This window comes from Salmo salar, chromosome 02 (genome assembly GCF_965601325.2).
Source record: "Salmo salar chromosome 02, fSalSal1, whole genome shotgun sequence".
NCBI lineage: Eukaryota > Metazoa > Chordata > Actinopteri > Salmoniformes > Salmonidae > Salmo > Salmo salar.
Window position 1 is genome coordinate 76,957,349 of NC_138292.1, and position 27,871 is coordinate 76,985,219.

General features: G+C 42.9%; 1 protein-coding gene across 3 annotated transcripts in view; it reads right to left on the reverse strand.

Moving 5' to 3' along the window:
* The window catches only part of LOC106592889 (adhesion G protein-coupled receptor E5), an 86,673-nt gene extending 63,095 nt beyond the window's left edge, over nt 1-23,578 (reverse strand). For 2 of the 3 annotated variants that reach the window (XM_045709947.2, XM_045709944.2), the window contains exons 1-2: nt 23,307-23,578; nt 15,671-15,919 (exon numbers count right to left, since the gene is read on the reverse strand). In XM_045709947.2, coding sequence (XP_045565903.2) covers nt 15,671-15,919; nt 23,307-23,337 — 280 coding nt within the window. In that variant the 5' untranslated portion in view covers nt 23,338-23,578. The remainder of the gene's footprint in view (nt 1-15,670; nt 15,920-23,306) is intronic. The other variant, XM_045709954.2, reaches the window with a different exon arrangement.
* Between the last annotated feature and the right edge of the window lie 4,293 nt (nt 23,579-27,871).

The window sequence follows — 27,871 nt, forward strand, 5'->3', positions numbered from 1 at the left end:
AATAACATCATTATCACCCCCTCCCCACCTACACATAGAATAATATAATTATCCAACCCCCTCCCCACCTACACATAGAATAATATCATTATCACTCCCCTCCCCACCTTCACATAGAATAAGATCATTATCACCCCTTCCCCACCAAAACATAGAATAATATCATTATCACCCCCCACCTACACATAGAATAACATCATTATCAACCCCCTCCCAACCTACACATATAATAATATCATTATCCACTCCCCTCCCCACCAAAACATAGAATAATATCATTATCACCCCCCACCTACACATAGAATAACATCATTATCAACCCCCTCCCAACCTACACATATAATAATATCATTATCCACTCCCCTCCCCACCTACACATAGAATAATATCATTATCACCCCCCTCCCCACCTACACATAGAATAATATAATTATCACCCCCCTCCCCACCTACACATAGAATAATATCATTATCAACCCCCCCCCCCCCCACCTACACATAGAATAATATCATTATCCACCCCACCTACACAGAGAACAATATCAATATCCACCCCCCCTCCCCACCTACACATAGAATAATATCATTGTCACCCCACATACACATAGAATAATATCATTATCACCCCCTCCGCACCTACACATAGAATAATATCAAAATCGACCCCCCTCCGCACCTACACATAGAATAAGATCATTATCCAAGCCCCCCACCTACACATAGAACAATATCATTATCACCCCCTTCCCCACCTACACATAGAATAATATCATTATCCACCCCACCTACACATAGAACAATATCAATATCCACCCCCCCTCCCCACCTACACATAGAATAATATCATTATCCACCCCCCTCCTAACCTACACATAGAATAATATCATTATCCACCCCTCTCACCTACACATAGAACAATATCATTATCACCCCCCTCCCCACCTACACATAGAATAATATAATTATCCAACCCCCTCCCCACCTACACATAGAATAATATCATTATCACTCCCCTCCCCACCTTCACATAGAATAAGATCATTATCACCCCTTCCCCACCAAAACATAGAATAATATCATTATCACCCCCCACCTACACATAGAATAACATCATTATCAACCCCCTCCCAACCTACACATATAATAATATCATTATCCACTCCCCTCCCCACCAAAACATAGAATAATATCATTATCACCCCCCACCTACACATAGAATAACATCATTATCAACCCCCTCCCAACCTACACATATAATAATATCATTATCCACTCCCCTCCCCACCTACACATAGAATAATATCATTATCACCCCCCTCCCCACCTACACATAGAATAATATAATTATCACCCCCCTCCCCACCTACACATAGAATAATATCATTATCAACCCCCCCCCCCCACCTACACATAGAATAATATCATTATCCACCCCACCTACACAGAGAACAATATCAATATCCACCCCCCCTCCCCACCTACACATAGAATAATATCATTGTCACCCCACATACACATAGAATAATATCATTATCACCCCCTCCGCACCTACACATAGAATAATATCAAAATCGACCCCCCTCCGCACCTACACATAGAATAAGATCATTATCCAAGCCCCCCACCTACACATAGAACAATATCATTATCACCCCCTTCCCCACCTACACATAGAATAATATCATTATCCACCCCACCTACACATAGAACAATATCAATATCCACCCCCCCTCCCCACCTACACATAGAATAATATCATTATCCACCCCCCTCCTAACCTACACATAGAATAATATCATTATCCACCCCTCTCACCTACACATAGAACAATATCATTATCACCCCCCTCCCCACCTACACATAGAATAATATCATTATCCACCCCCTCCCCACCTACACATAGAATAATATCACTATCCACACCCCTCCCCACCTTCACATAGAATAATATCATGATCCACCCCTCTCCTCAACTACACATAGAATAATATCATTATCACCCCCTCCTCACCTACACATAGAATAATATCATTATCCACCCCCTCCAAACCTACACATAAAATAATATCATTATCCTCCCCCTCCCCTCCCCAACTACACATATAATATCATTATCACCCCAATCCCCACCTACACATAGAATAATATCATGATCCACCCCCCTCCTCAACTACACATAGAATAATATCATTATCACCCCCTCCTCACCTACACATAGAATAATATCATTATCCACCCCCTCCCCACCTACACATAAAATAATATCATTATCCTCCCCTCCCCTCCCCACCTACACATATAATATCATTATCCACCCCCTCCCCACCTACACATAGAATAATATCACTATCCACACCCCTCCCCACCTTCACATAGTATAATATCATGATCCACCCCCCTCCGCACCTACACATAGAATAAGATCATTATCCAAGCCCCCCACCTACACATAGAACAATATCATTATCACCCCCTTCCCCACCTACACATAGAATAATATCATTATCCACCCCACCTACACAGAGAACAATATCAATATCCACCCCCCCTCCCCACCTACACATAGAATAATATCATTATCCACCCCTCTCACATACACATAGAACAATATCATTATCACCCCCCTCCCCACCTACACATAGAATAATATCATTATCCACCCCCCTCCTCACCTACACATAGAATAATGTCATTATCACCCCCTCCCCAACTACACATAGATTAATATCATTATCTACCCCACTCCGCACCTACACATAGAATAATATAAATATCCACCCTCCCACCTACACATAGAATAATATCATTATCACCCCCTCCCCACCTACACATAGAATAATATCATTATCCACCCCCCTCCCCACCTACACATAGAATAATATCATTATCACTCCCCTCCCCACCTTCACATAGAATAAGATCATTATCACCCCTTCCCCACCAAAACATAGAATAATATCATTATCACCCCCCACCTACACATAGAATAACATCATTATCAACCCCCTCCCAACCTACACATATAATAATATCATTATCCACTCCCCTCCCCACCTACACATAGAATAATATCATTATCACCCCAATCCCCACCTACACATAGAACAATATCATTATCCACCCCCCCACCTACACTTAGAATAATATCATTATCACCCCCCTCCCCACCTACACATAGAATAATATCATTATCACCCCCCTCCCCACCTACACATAGAATAATATAATTATCACCCCCCTCCCCACCTACACATAGAATAATATCATTATCAACCCCCTCCCCACCTACACATAGAATAATATCATTGTCACCACACCTACACATAGAATCATATCATTATCACCCCCCTCCCCACCTACACATAGAATAATATCATTGTCACCCCACATACACATAGAATAATATCATTATCACCCCCCTCCGCACCTACACATAGAATAAGATCATTATCCAAGCCCCCCACCTACACATAGAACAATATCATTATCACCCCCTTCCCCACCTACACATAGAATAATATCATTATCCACCCCACCTACACATAGAACAATATCAATATCCACCCCCCCTCCCCACCTACACATAGAAAAATATCATTATCCACCCCCCTCCCCCCTCCCCACCTACACATATAATAATATAATTATCCACCCCCCCTCCCCACCTACACATAGAATAATATCATTATCACCCCCCTCCCAACCTACACATAGAATATTATCATTATCACCCCCTCCCCACCTAAACATAGAATAATATCATTGTCACCCAACCTACACATAGAATAATATCATTATCATCCTCCACCCCACCTGCATAAAGAATAATATCATTATCACCCCCTCCCCACCTACACATAGAATAATATCATTATCCACCCTCTCCCCACCTTCACATAGAATACAATCATTGTCACCCCCACCTACACATAGAATAATATCATTATCCACCCCCCCTCCCCACCTACATATAGAACAATATCGCCATCCACCCCCCTCCCGACCTACACATAGAATAATATCATTATCCACCCCCCTCCTCACCTACACATAGAATAATATCATTATCACCCCCTTCCCCACCTACACATAGATTAATATCATTATCACCCCCTTCCCCACCTACACATAGAATAATATCATTATCCACCCCCCTCCATACCTACACATAGAATAATATCATTATCACCCCCCTCCCCACCTACACATAGAATAATATCATTATAACTCCCCCCCCAACCTACACAGAATAAAATCATTATCCACCCCCTCCTCACCTACACATATAATAATAGCATTATCACCCCCCTCCCCACCTACACATAGATTATTATCATTATCCACCCCCCTCCGCACCTACACATAGAATAATATCATTATCACTCCCCTCCCCACCTTCACATAGAATAAGATCATTATCACCCCTTCCCCACCAAAACATAGAATAATATCATTATCACCCCCCACCTACACATAGAATAACATCATTATCAACCCCCTCCCAACCTACACATATAATAATATCATTATCCACTCCCCTCCCCACCAAAACATAGAATAATATCATTATCACCCCAATCCCCACCTACACATAGAACAATATCATTATCCACCCCCCCCCACCTACACTTAGAATAATATCATTATCACCCCCCTCCCCACCTACACATAGAATAATATCATTATCACCCCCCTCCCCACCTACACATAGAATAATATAATTATCACCCCCCTCCCCACCTACACATAGAATAATATCATTATCAACCCCCCCCCCCCCACCTACACATAGAATAATATCATTGTCACCACACCTACACATAGAATCATATCATTATCACCCCCCTCCCCACCTACACATAGAATAATATCATTGTCACCCCACATACACATAGAATAATATCATTATCACCCCCTCCGCACCTACACATAGAATAATATCAAAATCGACCCCCCTCCGAACCTACACATAGAATAAGATCATTATCCAAGCCCCCCACCTACACATAGAACAATATCATTATCACCCCCTTCCCCACCTACACATAGAATAATATCATTATCCACCCCACCTACACATAGAACAATATCAATATCCACCCCCCCTCCCCACCTACACATAGAATAATATCATTATCCACCCCCCTCCTAACCTACACATAGAATAATATCATTATCCACCCCTCTCACCTACACATAGAACAATATCATTATCACCCCCCTCCCCACCTACACATAGAATAATATCATTATCCACCCCCTTCCTCACCGACACATAGAATAATGTCATTATCACCCCCTCCCCAACTACACATAGATTAATATCATTATCTACCCCACTCCGCACCTACACATAGAATAATGTCAATATCCACCCCCCCCACCTACACATAGAATAATATCATTATCACCCCCTCCCCACCTTCACATAGAATAAGATCATTATCACCCCTTCCCCACCTATACATAGAATAATATCATTATCACCCCCCACCTACACATAGAATAATATCATTATCAACCCCCTCCCAACCTACACATATAATAATATCATTATCCACTCCCCTCCCCACCTACACATAGAATAATATCATTATCACCCCCCTCCCCACCTACACATAGAATATTATCATTATCACCCCCTCCCCACCTAAACATAGAATAATATCATTGTCACCCAACCTACACATAGAATAATATCATTATCATCCTCCACCCCACCTGCATAAAGAATAATATCATTATCACCCCCTCCCCACCTACACATAGAATAATATCATTATCCACCCTCTCCCCACCTTCACATAGAATACAATCATTGTCACCCCCACCTACACATAGAATAATATCATTATCCACCCCCCCTCCCCACCTACATATAGAACAATATCATCATCCACCCCCCTCCCGACCTACACATAGAATAATATCATTATCCACCCCCCTCCTCACCTACACATAGAATAATATCATTATCACCCCCTTCCCCACCTACACATAGATTAATATCATTATCACCCCCTTCCCCACCTACACATAGAATAATATCATTATCCACCCCCCTCCATACCTACACATAGAATAATATCATTATCACCCCCCTCCCCACCTACACATAGAATAATATCATTATAACTCCCCCCCCAACCTACACAGAATAAAATCATTATCCACCCCCTCCTCACCTACACATATAATAATATCATTATCACCCCCCTCCCCACCTACACATAGATTATTATCATTATCCACCCCCCTCCGCACCTACACATAGAATAATATCATTATCACTCCCCTCCCCACCTTCACATAGAATAAGATCATTATCACCCCTTCCCCACCAAAACATAGAATAATATCATTATCACCCCCCACCTACACATAGAATAACATCATTATCAACCCCCTCCCAACCTACACATATAATAATATCATTATCCTCTCCCCTCCCCACCAAAACATAGAATAATATCATTATCACCCCCCACCTACACATAGAATAACATCATTATCAACCCCCTCCCAACCTACACATATAATAATATCATTATCCACTCCCCTCCCCACCTACACATAGAATAATATCATTATCACCCCAATCCCCACCTACACATAGAACAATATCATTATCCACCCCCCCCACCTACACTTAGAATAATATCATTATCACCCCCCTCCCAACCTACACATAGAATAATATCATTATCACCCCCCTCCCCACCTACACATAGAATAATATAATTATCACCCCCCTCCCCACCTACACATAGAATAATATCATTATCAACCCCCCCCCCACCTACACATAGAATAATATCATTGTCACCACACCTACACATAGAATCATATCATTATCACCCCCCTCCCCACCTACACATAGAATAATATCATTATAACTCCCCCCCCAACCTACACAGAATAAAATCATTATCCACCCCCTCCTCACCTACACATATAATAATAGCATTATCACCCCCCTCCCCACCTACACATAGATTATTATCATTATCCACCCCCCTCCGCACCTACACATAGAATAATATCATTATCACTCCCCTCCCCACCTTCACATAGAATAAGATCATTATCACCCCTTCCCCACCAAAACATAGAATAATATCATTATCACCCCCCACCTACACATAGAATAACATCATTATCAACCCCCTCCCAACCTACACATATAATAATATCATTATCCACTCCCCTCCCCACCAAAACATAGAATAATATCATTATAGCCCCCCACCTACACATAGAATAACATCATTATCAACCCCCTCCCAACCTACACATATAATAATATCATTATCCACTCCCCTCCCCACCTACACATAGAATAATATCATTATCACCCCAATCCCCACCTACACATAGAACAATATCATTATCCACCCCCCCCCACCTACACTTAGAATAATATCATTATCACCCCCCTCCCCACCTACACATAGAATAATATCATTATCACCCCCCTCCCCACCTACACATAGAATAATATAATTATCACCCCCCTCCCCACCTACACATAGAATAATATCATTATCAACCCCCCCCCCCCACCTACACATAGAATAATATCATTGTCACCACACCTACACATAGAATCATATCATTATCACCCCCCTCCCCACCTACACATAGAATAATATCATTGTCACCCCACATACACATAGAATAATATCATTATCACCCCCTCCGCACCTACACATAGAATAATATCAAAATCGACCCCCCTCCGAACCTACACATAGAATAAGATCATTATCCAAGCCCCCCACCTACACATAGAACAATATCATTATCACCCCCTTCCCCACCTACACATAGAATAATATCATTATCCACCCCACCTACACATAGAACAATATCAATATCCACCCCCCCTCCCCACCTACACATAGAATAATATCATTATCCACCCCCCTCCTAACCTACACATAGAATAATATCATTATCCACCCCTCTCACCTACACATAGAACAATATCATTATCACCCCCCTCCCCACCTACACATAGAATAATATCATTATCCACCCCCTTCCTCACCGACACATAGAATAATGTCATTATCACCCCCTCCCCAACTACACATAGATTAATATCATTATCTACCCCACTCCGCACCTACACATAGAATAATGTCAATATCCACCCCCCCACCTACACATAGAATAATATCATTATCACCCCCCCCCCCACCTTCACATAGAATAAGATCATTATCACCCCTTCCCCACCTATACATAGAATAATATCATTATCACCCCCCACCTACACATAGAATAATATCATTATCAACCCCCTCCCAACCTACACATATAATAATATCATTATCCACTTCCCTCCCCACCTACACATAGAATAATATCATTATCACCCCCCTCCCCACCTACACATAGAATAATATCATTATCCACCCCCTCCCCACCTACACATAGAATAATATCACTATCCACACCCCTCCCCACCTTCACATAGAATAATATCATGATCCACCCCTCTCCTCAACTACACATAGAATAATATCATTATCACCCCCTCCTCACCTACACATAGAATAATATCATTATCCACCCCCTCCCCACCTACACATAAAATAATATCATTATCCTCCCCCTCCCCTCCCCACCTACACATATAATATCATTATCACCCCAATCCCCACCTACACATAGAATAATATCATGATCCACCCCCCTCCTCAACTACACATAGAATAATATCATTATCACCCCATCCTCACCTACACATAGAATAATATCATTATCCACCCCCTCCCCACCTACACATAAAATAATATAATTATCCTCCCCCTCCCCTCCCCACCTACACATATAATATCATTATCCACCCCCTCCCCACCTACACATAGAATAATATCACTATCCACACCCCTCCCCACCTTCACATAGTATAATATCATGATCCACCCCCCTCCGCACCTACACATAGAATAAGATCATTATCCAAGCCCCCCACCTACACATAGAACAATATCATTATCACCCCCTTCCCCACCTACACATAGAATAATATCATTATCCACCCCACCTACACAGACAACAATATCAATATCCACCCCCCCTCCCCACCTACACATAGAATAATATCATTATCCACCCCTCTCACCTACACATAGAACAATATCATTATCACCCCCCTCCCCACCTACACATAGAATAATATCATTATCCACCCCCCTCCTCAACTACACATAGAATAATGTCATTATCACCCCCTCCCCAACTACACATAGATTAATATCATTATCTACCCCACTCCGCACCTACACATAGAATAATATAAATATCCACCCCCCCACCTACACATAGAATAATATCATTATCACCCCCTCCCCACCTACACATAGAATAATATAATTATCCACCCCCCTCCCCACCTACACATAGAATAATATCATTATCACTCCCCTCCCCACCTTCACATAGAATAAGATCATTATCACCCCTTCCCCACCAAAACATAGAATAATATCATTATCACCCCCCACCTACACATAGAATAACATCATTATCAACCCCCTCCCAACCTACACATATAATAATATCATTATCCACTCCCCTCCCCACCTACACATAGAATAATATCATTATCACCACAATCCCCACCTACACATAGAACAATATCATTATCCACCCCCCCACCTACACTTAGAATAATATCATTATCACCCCCCTCCCCACCTACACATAGAATTATATCATTATCACCCCCCTCCCCACCTACACATAGAATAATATAATTATCACCCCCCTCCCCACCTACACATAGAATAATATCATTATCAACCCCCTCCCCACCTACACATAGAATAATATCATTGTCACCACACCTACACATAGAATCATATCATTATCACCCCCCTCCCCACCTACACATAGAATAATATCATTGTCACCCCACATACACATAGAATAATATCATTATCACCCCCCTCCGCACCTACACATAGAATAATATCAAAATCGACCCCCCTCCGCACCTACACATAGAATAAGATCATTATCCAAGCCCCCCACCTACACATAGAACAATATCATTATCACCCCCTTCCCCACCTACACATAGAATAATATCATTATCCACCCCACCTACACATAGAACAATATCAATATCCACCTCCCCTCCCCACCTACACATAGAATAATATCATTATCCACCCCCCTCCTCACCTACACATAGAATAATATCATTATCCACCCCTCTCACCTACACATAGAACAATATCATTATCACCCCCCTCCCCACCTACAAATAGAATAATATCATTATCCACCCCCCTCCTCACCTACACATAGAATAATGTCATTATCACCCCCTCCCCAACTACACATACATTAATATCATTATCTACCCCACTCCGCACCTACACATAGAATAATATCAATATCCAACACCCCACCTACACATAGAATAATATCATTATCACCCCCTCCCCACCTTCACATAGAATAAGATCATTATCACCCCTTCCCCACCTGTACATAGAATAATATCATTATCACCCCCCACCTACACATAGAATTATATCATTATCAACCCCCTCCCAACCTACACATATAATAATATCATTATCCACTTCCCTCCCCACCTACACATAGAATAATATCATTATCACCCCCCTCCCCACCTACACATAGAACAATATCGTTATCCACCCCCCCACCTACACTTAGAATAATATCATTATCACCCCCCTCCCCACCTACACATAGAATAATATCATTATCACCCCCCTCCCCACCTACACATAGAATCATATCATTATCACTTCCCTCCCCACCTACACATAGAATAATATAATTGTCACCCCACATACACATAGAATAATATCATTATCACCCCCTCCTCACCTACACATAGAATAAAACCATCATTCCCCACCTACACCTAGAATAATATCATTGTCACCCCACCTACACATAGAATAATATCATCATCATCCCCCTCCCCACCTACACATAGATTAATATCATTATCACCCCCCCTCCCCAGCTACTCATAGAATAACATCATTATCACCCCCTCCCCACCTACACATAGAATAATATCATTATCCAACTACACATATAATAATATCATTATCCAACCCCCTCTCCACCTACACATAGAATAGTATCATTATCACCCTCTCCCCACCAACAAATAGAATAAAATCATTATCAACCCCATCACCTCCACACATACACATAGAATAATATCATTATCCACCCCCTCCCCACCTACACATAGAATAAAATCATCAACCACCCCCCTCATAACCTACACACTGAATAATATCTTTATCACTCCCCTTCCCACCTACACATAGAATAATATCATTATAACCCACCTCCCCACCTACACATAGAAAAAAATCATTATCATCCCCCGCCCCATCTACACATAGAATAATATAATTATCACCCCCCTCCCCACCTACACATAGAATAATATCATTATCCACCCTCTCCCCACCTACACATAGAATAATATAATTATCCACCCCATCCCCATCTACACATAGAATAATAACATTATCACCCTCCCCCCACCAGGAAATATAATAATATCATTATCACCACCCTCCCTATCTACACATAGAATACTATCATTATCACCATCTCCCCACCAACAAATAGAATAATATCATTATCACCCCCCCTCCCCACCTACACATAGAATAATATCATTATCACCCCAATCCCCACCTATACATAGAACAATATCATTATCACCCCCTTCCCCACCTACACATAGAATAATATCATTATCCACCCCCCTCCTCACCTACACATAGAATAATGTCATTATCACCCCCTCCCCAACTACACATAGATTAATATCATTATCTACCCCACTCCGCAACAAAACATAGAATAATATCAATATCCACCCCCCCACCTACACATAGAATAATATCATTATCACCCCCTCCCCACCTTCACATAGAATAAGATCATTATCACCCCTTCCCCACCTATACATAGAATAATATCATTATCACCCCCCACCTACACATAGAATAATATCATTATCAACCCCCTCCCAACCTACACATATAATAATATTATTATCCACTTCCCTCCCCACCTACACATAGAATAATATCATTATCACCCCCCTCCCCACCTACACATAGAATAATATCATTATCCACCCCTCCCCACCTACACATAGAATAATATCACTATCCACACCCCTCCCCACCTTCACATAGAATAATATCATGATCCACCCCTCTCCTCAACTACACATAGAATAATATCATTATCACCCCCTCCTCACCTACACATAGAATAATATCATTATCCACCCCCTCCCCACCTACACATAAAATAATATCATTATCCTCCCCCTTCCCTCCCCACCTACACATATAATATCATTATCACCCCAATCCCCACCTACACATAGAATAATATCATGATCCACCCCCCTCCTCAACTACACATAGAATAATATCATTATCACCCCCTCCTCACCTACACATAGAATAATATCATTATCCACCCCCTCCCCACCTACACATAAAATAATATCATTATCCTCCCCCTTCCCTCCCCACCTACACATATAATATCATTATCACCCCAATCCCCACCTACACATAGAATAATATCATGATCCACCCCCCTCCTCAACTACACATAGAATAATATCATTATCACCCCCTCCTCACCTACACATAGAATAATATCATTATCCACCCCCTCCCCACCTACACATAAAATAATATCGTTATCCTCCCCCTCCCCTCCCCACCTACACATATAATATCATTATCCACCCCCAATCCCCACCTACACATAGAATAATATCATTATCCACCCCCTCCCCACCTACACATAGAATAATATCACTATCCACACCCCTCCCCACCTTCACATAGAATAATATCATGATCCACCCCCCTCCTCAACTACACATAGAATAATATCATTATCACCCCCTCCTCACCTACACATATAATAATATCATTATCCACCCCATCTAATCATAGAATAATATATTTATCACCCCCTCCTCACCTACATATACAATAATATCATTATCCACCCCCTCCCCAACAACACAGAATAATATCATCACCCCTGTCGTGTCTTTGGGGTACCATTAAACTGAAGACATGTTTATCAATTAACTCCCTGTAATTATTATCCCGCGATTAAACTGATTAATCGTTTATCTATAATTAACTAGGAGATCGGGGCACCAAGGAAAATATTCAGATTACAAAGTTATAATTTTCCGAATATAACTTTCCTATATTATAACATTATATATTATATTTTATTATAGTATAGGCCGATTATCTTCTGGTTTAAATGGTGTATTTTACCTCCCGTCCAGTCTCATTCCAAACGTCGTAAATTGTTGTATCTGCACGAACCCAGCCTTTACTAAGAGTCATCCATACATCAATTGTCTTAAAATAATTTATTTACTAAACTAAGTAATTCACAGAAAGCATACAAACAGTAATTATCATCACATAGAATTGGTAGAGTAATGTGTCCTAGTGGGCTAAACAGGCATGGCTGGTCTGTTAGACAAAGGGTTATAAAAAGTTCAGCTGAGGAGGCACACAGAGTTCATTAATATTAACAATTGATATGCTAAACCTTTGCACATGAACGCTCACTCATTCGGGAACAATTGCAATCAATATATATTTACGCTCAGTGTGTCGTCGCGTCGTTCTGTTGGAGAGTTTTGTGCACGTTCTCTCTCGCTCTCTCTCGGTTAGAATGGATCTTTCAAAGCGACATTCATTAATGTCGTCATAGAATGGATGTTTCGTCGGTCTTCGCATTCAATGATATAATTTCTAGCTGCAGACTATTAATTAATATCAAAGACTTGTTCTTATTCTGTCAGTATCAATAGTCTAAAAGTTAACCACGTGGTATAGTTCACTTTCAGTATAGGAATTGGATGGTCAAACCTATTGGCCAACTCAAAATGGAGTGGAGGCCTGGTCTGCAGAAAGTAAATCAGGGTGGGGTTTTATAGTGAACATAGAACAGGCTTGTCACATGACGCCTGGTCCTGTCTGTGTCCCTGGGGACGTGCCGATGACTGATTTAATCTTTGACATAAATACCTTCTATCACATTAACATCAGTACACAGCATCTTAATGTATTACAAAATAGCTTTATCCTTATTAATACATTCTATACAACCATTTGGATGCAAGTCCCACAGCTGAGGCTCTTATATCAACAGTTTTATGGTAATATTGCTAAATTGTCTCTTCTGAGTATCACAAAATTGTACCAAGCGGACCAGTTCGTAGCTGGATTCTTCACCAATCTTTCATACCTTCTCCAGAACATAAATGTCATTTGGTTCCCCAATTCTGTGAGTTGGAAGAATGTCCTGTGTCTCTCTATGGGACCCCTCTGTGTCTCAACTGGGCCATGTGGTTGTAAGATTCTCCTCTGGAATTTTACAACCCCTTCACACAGGGCCTGGGTGGGGGGAGGTAGGTTGGGGGATGGTGCAAGGGGGAGGGGGTCAACTGTCCTCCCTGTACTCAGAGGGCAGCGTCGTGACACCCGCCTCCCCACCGACACATATAATAATATCATTATCCCCCCTCCCCACCTACACATATAATAATATCATTATCCCCTTCCGCAACTACATATAGAATGATATCATTATCACCCCCTCCCCACCTACGCATAGAATAATATCATTATCACCCCCACCCCACCTAGACATATATTAATATCATTATCCACCCCCTCACCACCTTCAAAGAATAATGTAATTATCCCCCCCTCCCCCCCTCCCCACCTACACATAGAATAATATCACTATCCAACCCCCTCCCCACCTACACATAGAATAATATCATTATCACATCCTCCACACCTACACAAATAATAAAATCATTATCCACCCCCTCCCACCTACACATAGAATGATATCATTATCCCCCTCCCCACCTACACATATAATAATATCATTATCACCCCCCTCCCCACCTACACACAGAATAATATCATTATCACCCCCCTCCCCACCTACACATATACTATCATTATTACCCCGCTTCCCACCTACACATATAATAATATCATTATCCACCCCGATCCCCACCTACACATAGAATAATATCATTATCCTCCCCTCCCCACCTACATATATAATAATATCATTATCACCCCCCTCCCCACCTACACATACAAAAATATCATTATCACGCCCCTCCCCACGTACACAAAAAATATCTTTATCCCCCCTCCCCACCTACACAATTAATAATATCATTTTCACCCCCCTCCCCACCTACACATACAAAAATATCATTATCACGCCCCTCCCCACGTACACAAAAAATATCTTTATCCCCCCTCCCCACCTACACAATTAATAATATAATTTTCACCCCCCTCCCCACCTACACATAGAATAATATCATTATCCACCCCCTCCCCACCTACACATAGAATAATATCATTATCCACCCCCCCCCACAAAGTTGATGATTATTAACATTCTCTATAAACTCTCAATACTGCACAGATAAGAGGACTCTGAACAAGTAATATTTCGTTCCCTTGACATCTGACACACACACACACACACACACACACACACACACACACACACACACACACACACACACACACACACACACACACTCACTCACTTGAATACACACCCTTACACTCTCCAGTGAGAGCAGTGAAGTTGACAGTCTTTGTGGATTTGAACCCAGGTTGACACTGACAGTAGTAGCTCCCGATGGTATTGTAACACGTGGTATTACTTCCACAGGGTGTGGTACTGTCCCACTCTTTACACTCATCTGTATCAACACATTCTTTTTTCCCTTTCGCTATGAAGCCTTGGCCGCAATCTCTGGCCTCTAGGTTCCCCAGTAGAGTTAAATGAAGACCTGTGAGAAGAGAGGGCGGATATAGAAGGGGAGGGAGAGCGAGAGCGAGAGTTATTCAACCAGTTTCCTACTAGCCCGGTCTGAAAAGTTTTATTAAAAAAAAACATTTATTTCACCTTTATTTAACCATTTTCAACTGCGACCTGGCCAAGATAAAGCATAGCAGTTCGACAAATACAACAACACAGAGTTACACATGGAATAAACAAAACATACAGTCAATAATATAGTAGAAAAAAAGAAAACAAAAAGTCTATGTACAGTGAGTGCAAATGAGGTAAGATAACGGAGTTAAGGCAATAAATAGGCCATGGTGGCGAAGTAATTACAATATAGCAATTAGACACTGGAATGGTAGATGTGCAGAAGATGAATGTGCAAGTAGAGATACTGGGGTGCAAAGGAGCAAGATAAATAAATAAATAAATAAATATAGTATGGGGATGAGGCAGATAGATGGGCTGTTTACAGATGGGCTATGTACAGGTGCAGTGATCTGTGAGCTGCTCTGACAGCTGGTGCTTTAAGCTAGTGAGGGAGATATGAGTTTCCAGCTTCAGAGATTTTTGCAGTTCGTTTCAGTCATTGGCAGCAGAGAACTGGAAGGAAAGGCAACCAAAGGAGGAATTGGCTTTGGGGGTGACCAGTGAGATATAGCTGCTGGAGCGCGTGCTATGGGTGGGTGCTGCTTTGGTGACCAGTGAGCTGAGATAAGGCAGGGCTTTACCTTGCAGAGACTTGTAGATAACCTGTGGCCAGTTGGTTTGGTGACAAGTATGAAGCGAGGGCCAACCAACGAGAGCGTACAGGTCGCAGTGGTGGGTAGTGTATGGGGCTTTGGTAACAAAACGGGTGGCACTGTGATAGACTGCATCCAATTTGTTGAGTAGAGTGTTGGAGGCTATTTTATAGATGACATATCGCCGAAGTCGAGGATCGGTAGAATGGTCAGTTTTACGAGGGTATGTTTGGCAGCATGAGTGAAGGATGCTTTGTTGCGATATAGGAAGCCGATTATAGATTTAATTTTGGATTAGAGATGCTTAATGTGAGTCTGGATAGAGAGTTTACAGTCTAACCAGACACCAAGGTATTTGTAGTTGTCCACGTATTCTAAGTCAGAACCATCCAGAGTAGTGATGCTGGACGGGCGGGCAGGTGTGGGCACTGATCGGTTGAAGAGCATGCATTTAGTTTTACTTGTATTTAAGAGCAGTTGGAGGCCACGGAAGGAGAGTTGTAATGCATTGAAGCTCGTCTGGAGGTAATTAACACAGTGTCCAAAGAGGGGCCAGAAGTATACAGAATGGTGTCGTCTGCGTAGAGGTGGATCAGAGAATCACCAGCAGCAAGAGCGACATCATTGATGTATACAGAGAAGAGAGTCGGCCCGAGAATTGAACCCTGTGGCATCCCCATAGAGACTGCCAGCGGTCCGGACAACAGGCCCTCCGATTTGACACTGGACTCTATCAGAGAAGTAGTTGGTAAACCATGTGAAGCAATCATTTGAGAAGCCAAGGCTGTCGAGTCTGCCAATAAGAATGTGGTGATTGACAGAGTCAAAAGCCTTGGCCAGGTCGATGAAGACGGCTGCACTGTAATGTCTTTTATCGATGGCGGAGAAGGTACGGTGGGATTCGAAATGGTCGGTAATCTGTTTGTTAACTTGGCTTTCGAAGACCTTAGAAAGACAGGGTAGGATAGATATAGGCCTGTAGCAGTTTGGGTCTAGAGTGTCACCCCCTTTGAAGAGGGGATGACCGCGGCAGCTTTCCAATCTTTGGGAATCTCAGACGATACGAAAGAGAGGTTGAACAGGCTAGTAATAGGGGTTGCAACAATTTCAGCAGATCATTTTAGAAAGAGAGGGTCCAGATTGTCGAGCCCGGCTGATTTGTAGGGGTCCAGATTTTGCAGCTCTTTCAGAACATCAGCTATCTGGATTTGGGTGAAGGAGAAATGGTGGGGGCTTTGGCGGGTTGCTCTGGAGGGTGCCGGGCAGTTGACCGGGGTAAAGGTAGCCAGGTGGAAAGCTTGGCCAGCCGTAGAGAAATGCTTATTGAAATTCTCAATTATAGTGGATTTATCGGCGGTAACAGTGTTTCCTAGCCTCAGAGCAGTGGGCAGCTGGGAGGAGGTGCTCTTATTCTCCATGGACTTTACACTGTCTCAGAACTTTTTTGAGTTTGTACTACAGGATGCAAATTTCTGTTTGAAAAAGCTAGCTTTCCTAACTGCCTGTGTATATTTGTTCCTAACTTCCCTGAAAAGTTGCATATCACGGGGGCTATTCGATGCTAATGCAGAACGCCACAGGATGTTTTTGTGCTGGTCAAGGGCAGACAGGTCTGGAGTGAACCAAGGACTATATCTATTCCTAGTTTAAAAAAAATTGAATGGGGCATGCTTATTTAAAATGTTGAGGAAGGCACTGTAAAGAATAACCAGGCATCCTCTACTGACGGGATGAGGTCAATGTCATTCCAGGATACCCCGGCCAGGTCGATTAGAAAGGCCTGCTCACAGAAGTGTTTTAGGGAGCGTTTGACAGTGATGAGGGGTGGTCGTTTGGTCGCAGACCCATTACGGATGCAGGCAATGAGGCAGTGATCGCTGAGATCTTGATTGAAAACAGCAGAGATTCCGCTAACATCAAGGCGGTGACCCGATCCTGTAGGTTCATGCTACAGCTTCATGCTCTACAACATTCGCAGAGTACGACCCTGCCTTACACAGGAAGCAGCGCAGGTCCTAATCCAGGCACTTGTCATCTCCCGTCTGGATTACTGCAACTCGCTGCTGGCGGGGATCTCTGCCTGTGCCATTAAACCCCTACAGCTCATCCAGAACGCCACAGCCCGTCTGGTGTTCAACCTTCCCAAGTTCTCTCACGTCACCCCACTCCTCCGCACACTCCACTGGCTTCCAGTTGAAGCTCGCATCTGCTACAAGACCATGGTGCTTGCCTACGGAGCTGTGAGGGGAATGGCACCTCCGTACCTTCAGGCTCTGATCAGTCCCTACACCCGAAAAAGGGCACTGCGTTCATCCACCTCTGGCCTGCTCGCCTCCCTACCTCTGCGGAAGCACAGTTCCCGCTCAGCCCAGTCAAAACTGTTCGCTGCTCTGCCACCCCAATGGTGGAACAAGCTCCCTCACGACGCCAGGACAGCGGAGTCAATCACCACCTTCCGGAGACACCTGAAACCCCACCTCTTTAAGGAATACCTGGGATAGGATAAAGTAATCCTTCTACCCCCCCCCCCCCCAAAAAAAAAATAAAAAATATAGATGTACTATTGTAAAGTGGTTGTTCCACTGGATATCATAAGGTGAATGCACCAATTTGTAAGTCGCTCTGGATAAGAGCGTCTGCTAAATGACATAAATGTAAATATGTAAATGTATTTGGAGGGCGAGTTAGTTAGGATGATATCTATGAGTGTGCTTGTGTTTACGGATTTGGGGTTGTACCTGGTAGGTTAATTGATAATTTGTGTGAGATTGAGGGCATCAAGCTTAGATTGTAGGATGGCCGGGGTGTTAACCTGTTAGGGCTAGGGGGCAGTATTTGCACGGCTGGATAAAAAAATGTACCCGATTTAATCTGGTTACTAATCCTACCCAGTAACTAGAATATGCATATACTTATTATATATGGATAGAAAACACCCTAAAGTTTCTAAAACTGTTTGAATGGTGTCTGTGAGTATAACAGAACTCATTTGGCAGGCAAAACCCTGAGATAGATTCTGACAGGAAGTGGATACCTGATGTGTTGTATTACCTTTAAACCTATGCCATTGAAAAACACAGGGGCTGAGGAATATTTTGGCACTTCCTATTGCTTCCACTAGATGTCACCAGCCTTTACAAAGTGTTTTGAGTCTTCTGGAGGGAGATCTGACCGAACAAGAGCCATGGAACGATGATGGCCCATTAGACACCTGGCGCGCTAGGTCATGCTGGGTACCCTCGTTCCAATACGTTTTAAAAGATTTTGCATTCGTCCGCCTTGAATTTTATTCATGTTCTGGTTAAAAAAGGCCCTAATGATTTATGCTATACAACGTTTGACATGTTTGAACAAACGTAAATATATTTTTTCCCCTCGTTCATGAAGTGAAGTCCGGCGGGCTTAGATCATGTGCTAACAAGACGGAGATTTTTGGACATAAATGATGAGCTTTTTTGAACAAAACTACATTCGTTATGGACCTGTGATACCTGGAAGTGACATCTGATGAAGAGAATCAAAGGTAATGGATTATTTACATAGTATTTTCGATTTTAGATCTCCCCAACATTAAATAATTAAAATTAGAAAACATTGGTAAAATATTATATTGTCATTTAAAGAATTATAGATTTACATCTCTTGAACGCAATCAACTTGCCAGATTTAAAAATAACCTTACTGGGAAATCACACTTTGCAATAATCTGAGCACTGCGCCCAGAAAAATACGCGTTGCGATACAGACTAGACGTCATGTTGGGGAGATCTAAAATACTACATTACTACATAACACAAGCTGACGTCTGAGAACTGCCAAATTGTCTATACACACTAAAACTGTCTATACAGTGTATTCGGAAAGTATTCAGACCTCTTGACTTTTTCAATATTTTGTTACGTTACAGCCTTATTCTTCAATGGATTAAATAGATTTTTTCTCATCAATCTACACACAATACCCTAATAGCAAAGTAAAAACAGGTTTCTAGAATGTTATAACATTTATTTACAAAAAAATATATATCACATTTACATAAGTATTCAGACCCTTGACTCAGTAATTTGTTGAAGCACCTTTGGCAGTGATTACAGCCTCGAGTCTTCTTGGATATGACACTACAAACTTGGCACACCTGTATTTGGGGAGTTTCTCCCATTCTTCTCTGCAGATTCTCTCAAGCTCTGTCAGGTTGGATGGGAAGCGTCGCTGCACAGCTGTTTTCAGGTCTCTCCAGAGATGTTCGATCGAGTTCAAGTCCGGGCTCTGGCTGGGCCACTCAAGGACATTCAGAGACTTGTCCCGAAGCCACTCCTGCGTTATCTTGGCTGTGTGCTTAGTGTTGTTGTCCTGTTTGGAAGGTGAACCTTCACCCCAGTCTAAGATTCTATGCGCTCTGGAGCAGGTTTTCATCAAGGATCTCTCTGTACTTTGCTCCGTTCATCTTTCCCTCGATCCTGACTAGTCTCCCAGTCCCTACTGCTTAAAAACATCCCCACAGCATGATGCTGCCACCACCATGATTCACCGTAGGGATGGTGCCAGGTTTCCTCCAGACGTGACGCTTGGCATTCAGGCCAAAGAGTTCAATCTTAGTTTCACCAGACCAGAGAATATTGTTCCTGAATGGTCTGAGAGTCTTTAGGTGCATTTTGGCAAACTCCAATAAGCTGTCATGTGCCTTTTACTCAGGAGTGACTTCCGTCTGTCCACTACCATGACGTCCCGATTGGTGGAGTGCTGCAGAGAAATTTGTCCTTCTGGAAGGTTCTCCCATCTCCACAGAGGAACTCTGGAGCTCGGTCAGAGTGACCATCGGGTTCATGGTCACCTCCCTGACCAAGGCCCTTCTCCCCCGATCGCTCAGTTTGGCCAGGCGGCCAGCTCTAGGAAGAGTGTTGGTGATTCCAAACTTCTTCCATTTAAGAATGATTGAGGCCACTGTGTTCTTAGGGACCTTCAATGCTGCAGACATATTTTGGTACCCTTCCCCAGATCTATGCCTCGACACAATCCTGTCTAAGAGCTCTGCTGACAATTCCTTCGACCTCATGGCTTGGTTTTGCTCAACTGTGGGACCTTATGTAGACAGGTGTGTGCCTTTCCAATCATGTCCAATCAATTGAATTTCCCACAGCTGGACCAATCAAGTTGGAGAAACATCTCAAGTATGATCAATGGAAACAGGATGCACCTGAGCTCAATATTGAGTCTCATAGGAAAGGGTCTGAATACTTATTTAAATAATGTATTTCTGTTTTTTACTTTTAATAAATTATCAAAAAATATAAAAAAAACTTTTAGCCTTGTCCTTATGGGGTATTGTGTGTGCGGAAAAAATTATTCAATCCATTTTAGAATTAGGCTGTAACAAAACAAATGATGGAAAAAGTCAAGGGGTCTGAACACTTTCCGAATGCACTACAATATACACACTAAAACTGTCTACACACTGAACAAAAATATAAACGCAACATGTAAAGTGTTGGTCCCATGTTTCAAGAAATGAAATCAAATATCCCAGATATTTTTCATACGGACAAAAATATTTTGTCTCTCAAATTTTGTGCACATATTTGTTTACATCCCTGTTAGTGAGCATTTCTCTTTTGCCATGATATTCCATCCACCTGACAGGTGTGGCATATCAAGAAGCTGATTAAACAGCATGATCATTACACAGGTGCACCTTGTGCTGGGGACAATAAAAGGCCACTCTAAAAGGTGCAGTTTTGTCACACAACACAATGCCACAGATTTCTCAAGTTTTGAGGGAGTGCGTAATTGACATGCTGACTTTAGGAATGTCCACCAGAGCTATTGCCAGAAAACTGAATGTTAATTTCTCTACTATAAGTCTCCAACATAGTTTTATAGAATTTGGCAGTTGGTCCAACAAGCCTAACAACCACAGACTACATGTATGACGTCGTGTTAGGGAGCGGTTTGCTGATGTCAACATTGTGAACACAGTGCCCAATGGTGGCGGTGGGGTTATGGTATGGGCAGTCATAAGCTCGGGACGACGAACGCAATTGCATTTTATTGATGGCAACTTGAATACACAGAGGTACCGTGGTGAGATCCTGAGGCCTATTGTCGTGCCATTCATCCGCCACCATCACCTCATGTTTCAGCATGATAATGCACTGCCCCATGTTGCAAGGAACTATACTGAAAATGTCCCAATTCTTCCATGGCCTGCATACTCACCAGACATGTCACTCATTGAGCATGTTTGGGATGCTCTGGATCGTGTTTGTTCAGTACATAATTGTAGATAGTCTTGTAGTTTATACATGTCTTAGATAGGGTTGTAACATGCACTCTATATCCATGGTTGGTAAATGGTTGGAATATTTTGTAGCCATTCAACTATAACTAACAATGAATTATGAAATACCACCTTTCTATCTATTTGTCACTCTCTCACATGCACACACACACACACACACACACACACACACACACACACACACACACACACACACACACACACACACACACACACATAGTCAAGTTACAAAGATATACAACGTTAGACTCATTCTCTCACACGCACATATACGCACAAACACGCACACACACACACACACCCAAACATAGACGCTATAGTCAAGTTCCAAAGATATACAAGGTTAGACTCACCCAGAATAAGTAGAAGAGTTCTGGACCCCATCTCAAAGACAGACTGGTATTATATCCACACCAGACAACTAGTAGGATCCTAATAAAACTAGTCCCACAAGAAGAATCAGTCTGAGATTAAATCTGTTTTACAGTTGAATTCAGATTGAAGAAAATCCCAGTTTAACAAGGTTTTTATTCTGTATTATCCATGGTGATAACATGAACAGAAGAAAAATAAATAAAATATTCTAGAGAGACCTCTCAGTGTGAGCCACATGGAGTTAGAAAACAACTATTTTGCTCTCCTCTCCCTCTTTCTGTTAGAGAACGCCTCCTCTCTCTCTTTTTCACACTCTTCCCCCTTTCTCTCTGTTTCACCCTTCTCTCTCTCTCTCCTTGTTCTCTTTTTCTGTTTCACCTCTTCTTCTCTCCTCCCCCCTCTCTCTGTTTTTCACCTTCTCTCTCTTTCCTTCCTCTTCCTCTCTCTCTATTTCACACTCTCCCTCTCTATCTGTTTCACACTACCCCTCTCTCTGTTTTTCACCTTATCTCTTTCCTCCCTCTCTCTCTCCTTCTCTCACTCTTTCTATCTCACCCCTTTCTCTCTTCTTCTTCGTATCTTGCTCTCCCTCTTTCTTCTTCCTTTTCTCTCATCATCTCTCCTTCCCCCTCTCTTTCTCTCATCATCTCTCCTTCCCCCCTCTCTCTCATCATCATCTCTCTCTCATCATGTCTCTTTCCCCCTCTCTTTCTCTCATCATCTCTCCTTCCTCCTCTCTCTCATCATCTCTCTTTCCCCCTCTCTTTCTCTCATCATCTCTCCTTCCCCCTCTCTTTCTCTCATCATCTCTCCTTCCCCCTCTCTTTCTCTCATCTCTCCTTCCCCGTCTCTTTATCTCCACATCTTCTGATAAGTGTATATTATTCCCTTCGCATACCACTTGTCTCTCTCTAGTTCCCTCTCTTATTCTTGACATGGAAATTAGGTTTACTCATTCACTGCTCAGTTCTCTCTCTCTCTCTGTCTGTCTCTCTCTCTCAGACTTCTCTTAATAGCTTCTGAAAACAAGCCCAGTGGAACATAGCGCAGAGAGAGAGCGCCAGAGAGAGAGCGCAGAGAGAGAGCGCAGAGAGAGAGCGCAGAGAGAGAGCGCAGAGAGAGAGAGCGCAGAGAGAGAGCGCAGAGAGAGAGCGCAGAGAGAGAGCGCAGAGAGAGAGCGCAGAGAGAGAGAGCGCAGAGAGAGAGCGCAGAGAGAGAGAGAGCGCAGAGAGAGAGAGCGCGCAGAGAGAGAGAGCGCAGAGAGAGAGCGCAGAGAGAGAGAGAGCGCAGAGAGAGAGAGCGCGCAGAGAGAGAGAGCGCGGAGAGAGAGCGCAGAGAGAGAGAGAGCGCAGAGAGAGAGAGAGCGGAGAGAGAGCGCGGAGAGAGAGAGAGAGAGAGAGCGCAGAGAGCGCGCAGAGAGAGAGAGCGCAGAGAGAGAGAGAGAGAGAGCGCAGAGAGCGCGCAGAGAGAGAGAGCGCAGAGAGAGAGCGCAGAGAGAGAGAGCGCAGAGAGAGAGCGCAGAGAGAGAGAGCGCGCAGAGAGAGAGAGCGCGCAGAGAGAGAGAGCGCAGAGAGAGAGAGCGCAGAGAGAGAGAGCGCAGAGAGCGCGCAGAGAGAGAGAGAGAGAGAGAGCGCAGAGAGAGAGCGAGAGAGAGCGCAGAGAGCGAGAGAGAGCACAGAGAGCGAGAGAGAGAGCGCAGAGAGAGAGCGCAGAGAGAGAGAGCGCAGTGAGAGAGAGCGCAGTGAGAGAGAGCGCAGTGAGAGAGAGCGCAGAGAGAGAGAGAGAGAGCGCAGAGAGAGAGAGAGCGCAGAGAGAGAGAGAGAGCGCAGAGAGAGAGAGAGAGCGCAGAGAGAGAGAGAGAGCGCAGAGAGAGAGAGAGCGCAGAGAGAGAGAGAGAGCGCAGAGAGAGAGCGCAGAGAGAGAGAGAGAGAGAGAGAGAGAGACAGAGACAGAGACAGAGAGGTTTTGGTGGCGTGATGGCCTCAACCGAGTGGAGAAATGCTGTCAACACACATAAGCACAGACACTCGTACACATTCATTTTGTGTTGTAGATATGTGGTAGTGGAATAGGGGTCTGAGGGCACACACTCAGTGTGTTGTGAATATTTTGTAATGTTTTTAAACTGCTTTAATGTTGCTGGACCCCAGGAAGAGTAGCTGCTGCCTTGGCTGGAACTAATGGGGATCCTTAATAAATGCAAATACAACACACCAAAACACACACAACAACACAACACATACAAATGAAAACTGTCACATCCTTATCATGCTCATAGTAGATCCAAGTTGTTGCCATGGGTAACCAAGTTTACCATCAGATACCAACTAACTAAGATACAAATCAAGACATGAGACAGAGAGGAAGTTGAGGTGGAGATTGAAACACCCAGAAACCCACAGCACACCAGTGCTGAAATGTTACCATGGTAACCATCCTAGGACGCATCCCAAATGACACCCTATTATAGAGTGCTCTATGGGCCCTGGTCTAATGTAGTGCACTATATAGGGAATAGGGCCCTGGTCTAATGTAGTGCACTATATAAGGAGAAGTGTGTCATTTGGGCCTCAGCACTAGAAAGAGGAAGCAGCCAATGGAATAACGATATCTACAGCAATAGAGGAAAGTCCCGACTGTAATATTAGCACCACACTCAGATCAGTTTATATAGTCCCTTACTGATCATCATTATCCAGGCTTACACAGTAAAACTGACCCTAGACCTGTCCTTATGGGGCAGTTTGCAGTGGCACAACCGTGACCTCTGTTTGAGGAAGTAGCATGGTGATCAGTGAGGGTAGTGAACTCTCTTACAGTCTAGTTCAGGGGGTCAAACTCATTTTGCCAAGTGGGCCGTATTAGGTCTTCAACCTGGTCCGGAGGACCTCACTTAAAATGTAATATGTTTCCTCGACATCCTTTTTTCTGAGATATCCATCGCTATTTGACTGTCTAAATATAAGACACCTGTCAGATATAGAATTGTATACAATTTTGAGTTTGCATTCCAATATTACACTTTCTATACATCACAATAGAGTGTAATATAACACAAATGTTTAAAATAGAAACACTGGAGTTTTGGCATAAAAAATTATAAAAAGTTAATTAATTATTAATTATGAAATTATGAAAATTGTTAAGAAACATTCCACCCTTGAGGCCACTACTCTCTCCTTTCATCTGAAGTGTACACTCGTTCACTACTTCAAATCTAAAAGCATTTGATTGGTGGAGGCATGCTAGTGTGAGTTCAGTGAAGGAAAGTGAACAAGTGTACCCTTCACGAGAAAGGAGAGATTATTGGGATGCACGCCGAGTCTTAGTTCTGCCGCATGCAAGACGATGTGGTGGGGTCACAGTTCAAACTGGTTTAGGGTACGGGGTCACGTTCAAGTCCGACTTCAATGCAGTCGTTGCATTTCTTCAACCAATGGCTGCGTGCTACGTCGCTGTATTTGTATTTGTATTTGTATTTATTCTGGATCCCCATTAGTTCCTGTCAAGGCAGCAGCTACTCTTCCTCTTCCAGCAAAATTAAGGCAATTTTAAAAACATTACAATTAATTCGTAACAGATTTCACAACATATTAAGTGTGTGTCCTCAGGTCTCTACTCTTCTACCACTTATCTACAACACAAAAGCCATGTGTACATCTTGTGTTTATATGCACTTGTCTATGTTTGTGTTGCTTCACAGTCCCCGCTGTTCCATAAGGTGTATTTTTTTAAATTAAATTTTACTGTTGGCATCAGTTACTTGATGTGGAATAGAGTTCCATGTAGTCTTGACTCTATGTAGTACTGTGCTCCTCCCACAGTCTGTTCTGGACTTACAGCTCAGTCAGGCATCAGATTGCTGCAATGTCATGTGATGGGTACAGCTGTGAGTTCCGGCAGACGTCTGGATTGGAATGTGGCCAAAAGATAGGGGTCATGTGGTCAGAGGTCAGTCTTGAAGGAGTTCCCACATATGCTGAGCACTTGTTAGCTGCTTTTCCTTCACAATGCGGTACAACTCGTCCCAAACCATGTAAATTGGGTTGAGGTCGGGTGATTGTGGAGGCCAGGTCATCGGATGCAGCACTCTGTCACTTTCCTTCTTGGTCAAATAGCCCTTACACAGCCTGGAGGTGTGTTGGGTCATTGTCCTGTTGAAAAACAAATGATAGTCCCACTAAGTGCAAACCAGATTGGTTGGCGTATCACTGCAGAATGCTGTGGTAGCCATGCTGGCTAAGTGTGCCTTGAATTCTAAATAAATCACAGACCGTGTCACCAGCAAAGCACCCCCACTCCATCACACCTTCTCCTCCATGCTTCACGGTGGGAACCACACATGCAGAGATCATCCGTTCACCTACTCTGTCTCACAACGACACGGCGGTTGGAACCAAAAATCTCATATTTGGACTCATCAGACCAAAGGACAAATTTTCACAAGTTTAATGTCTGTTTCAAATCAAATCAAATCAAATGTATTTATATTGCCCTTCGTACATCAGCTGATATCTCAAAGTGCTGTACAGAAACCCAGTCT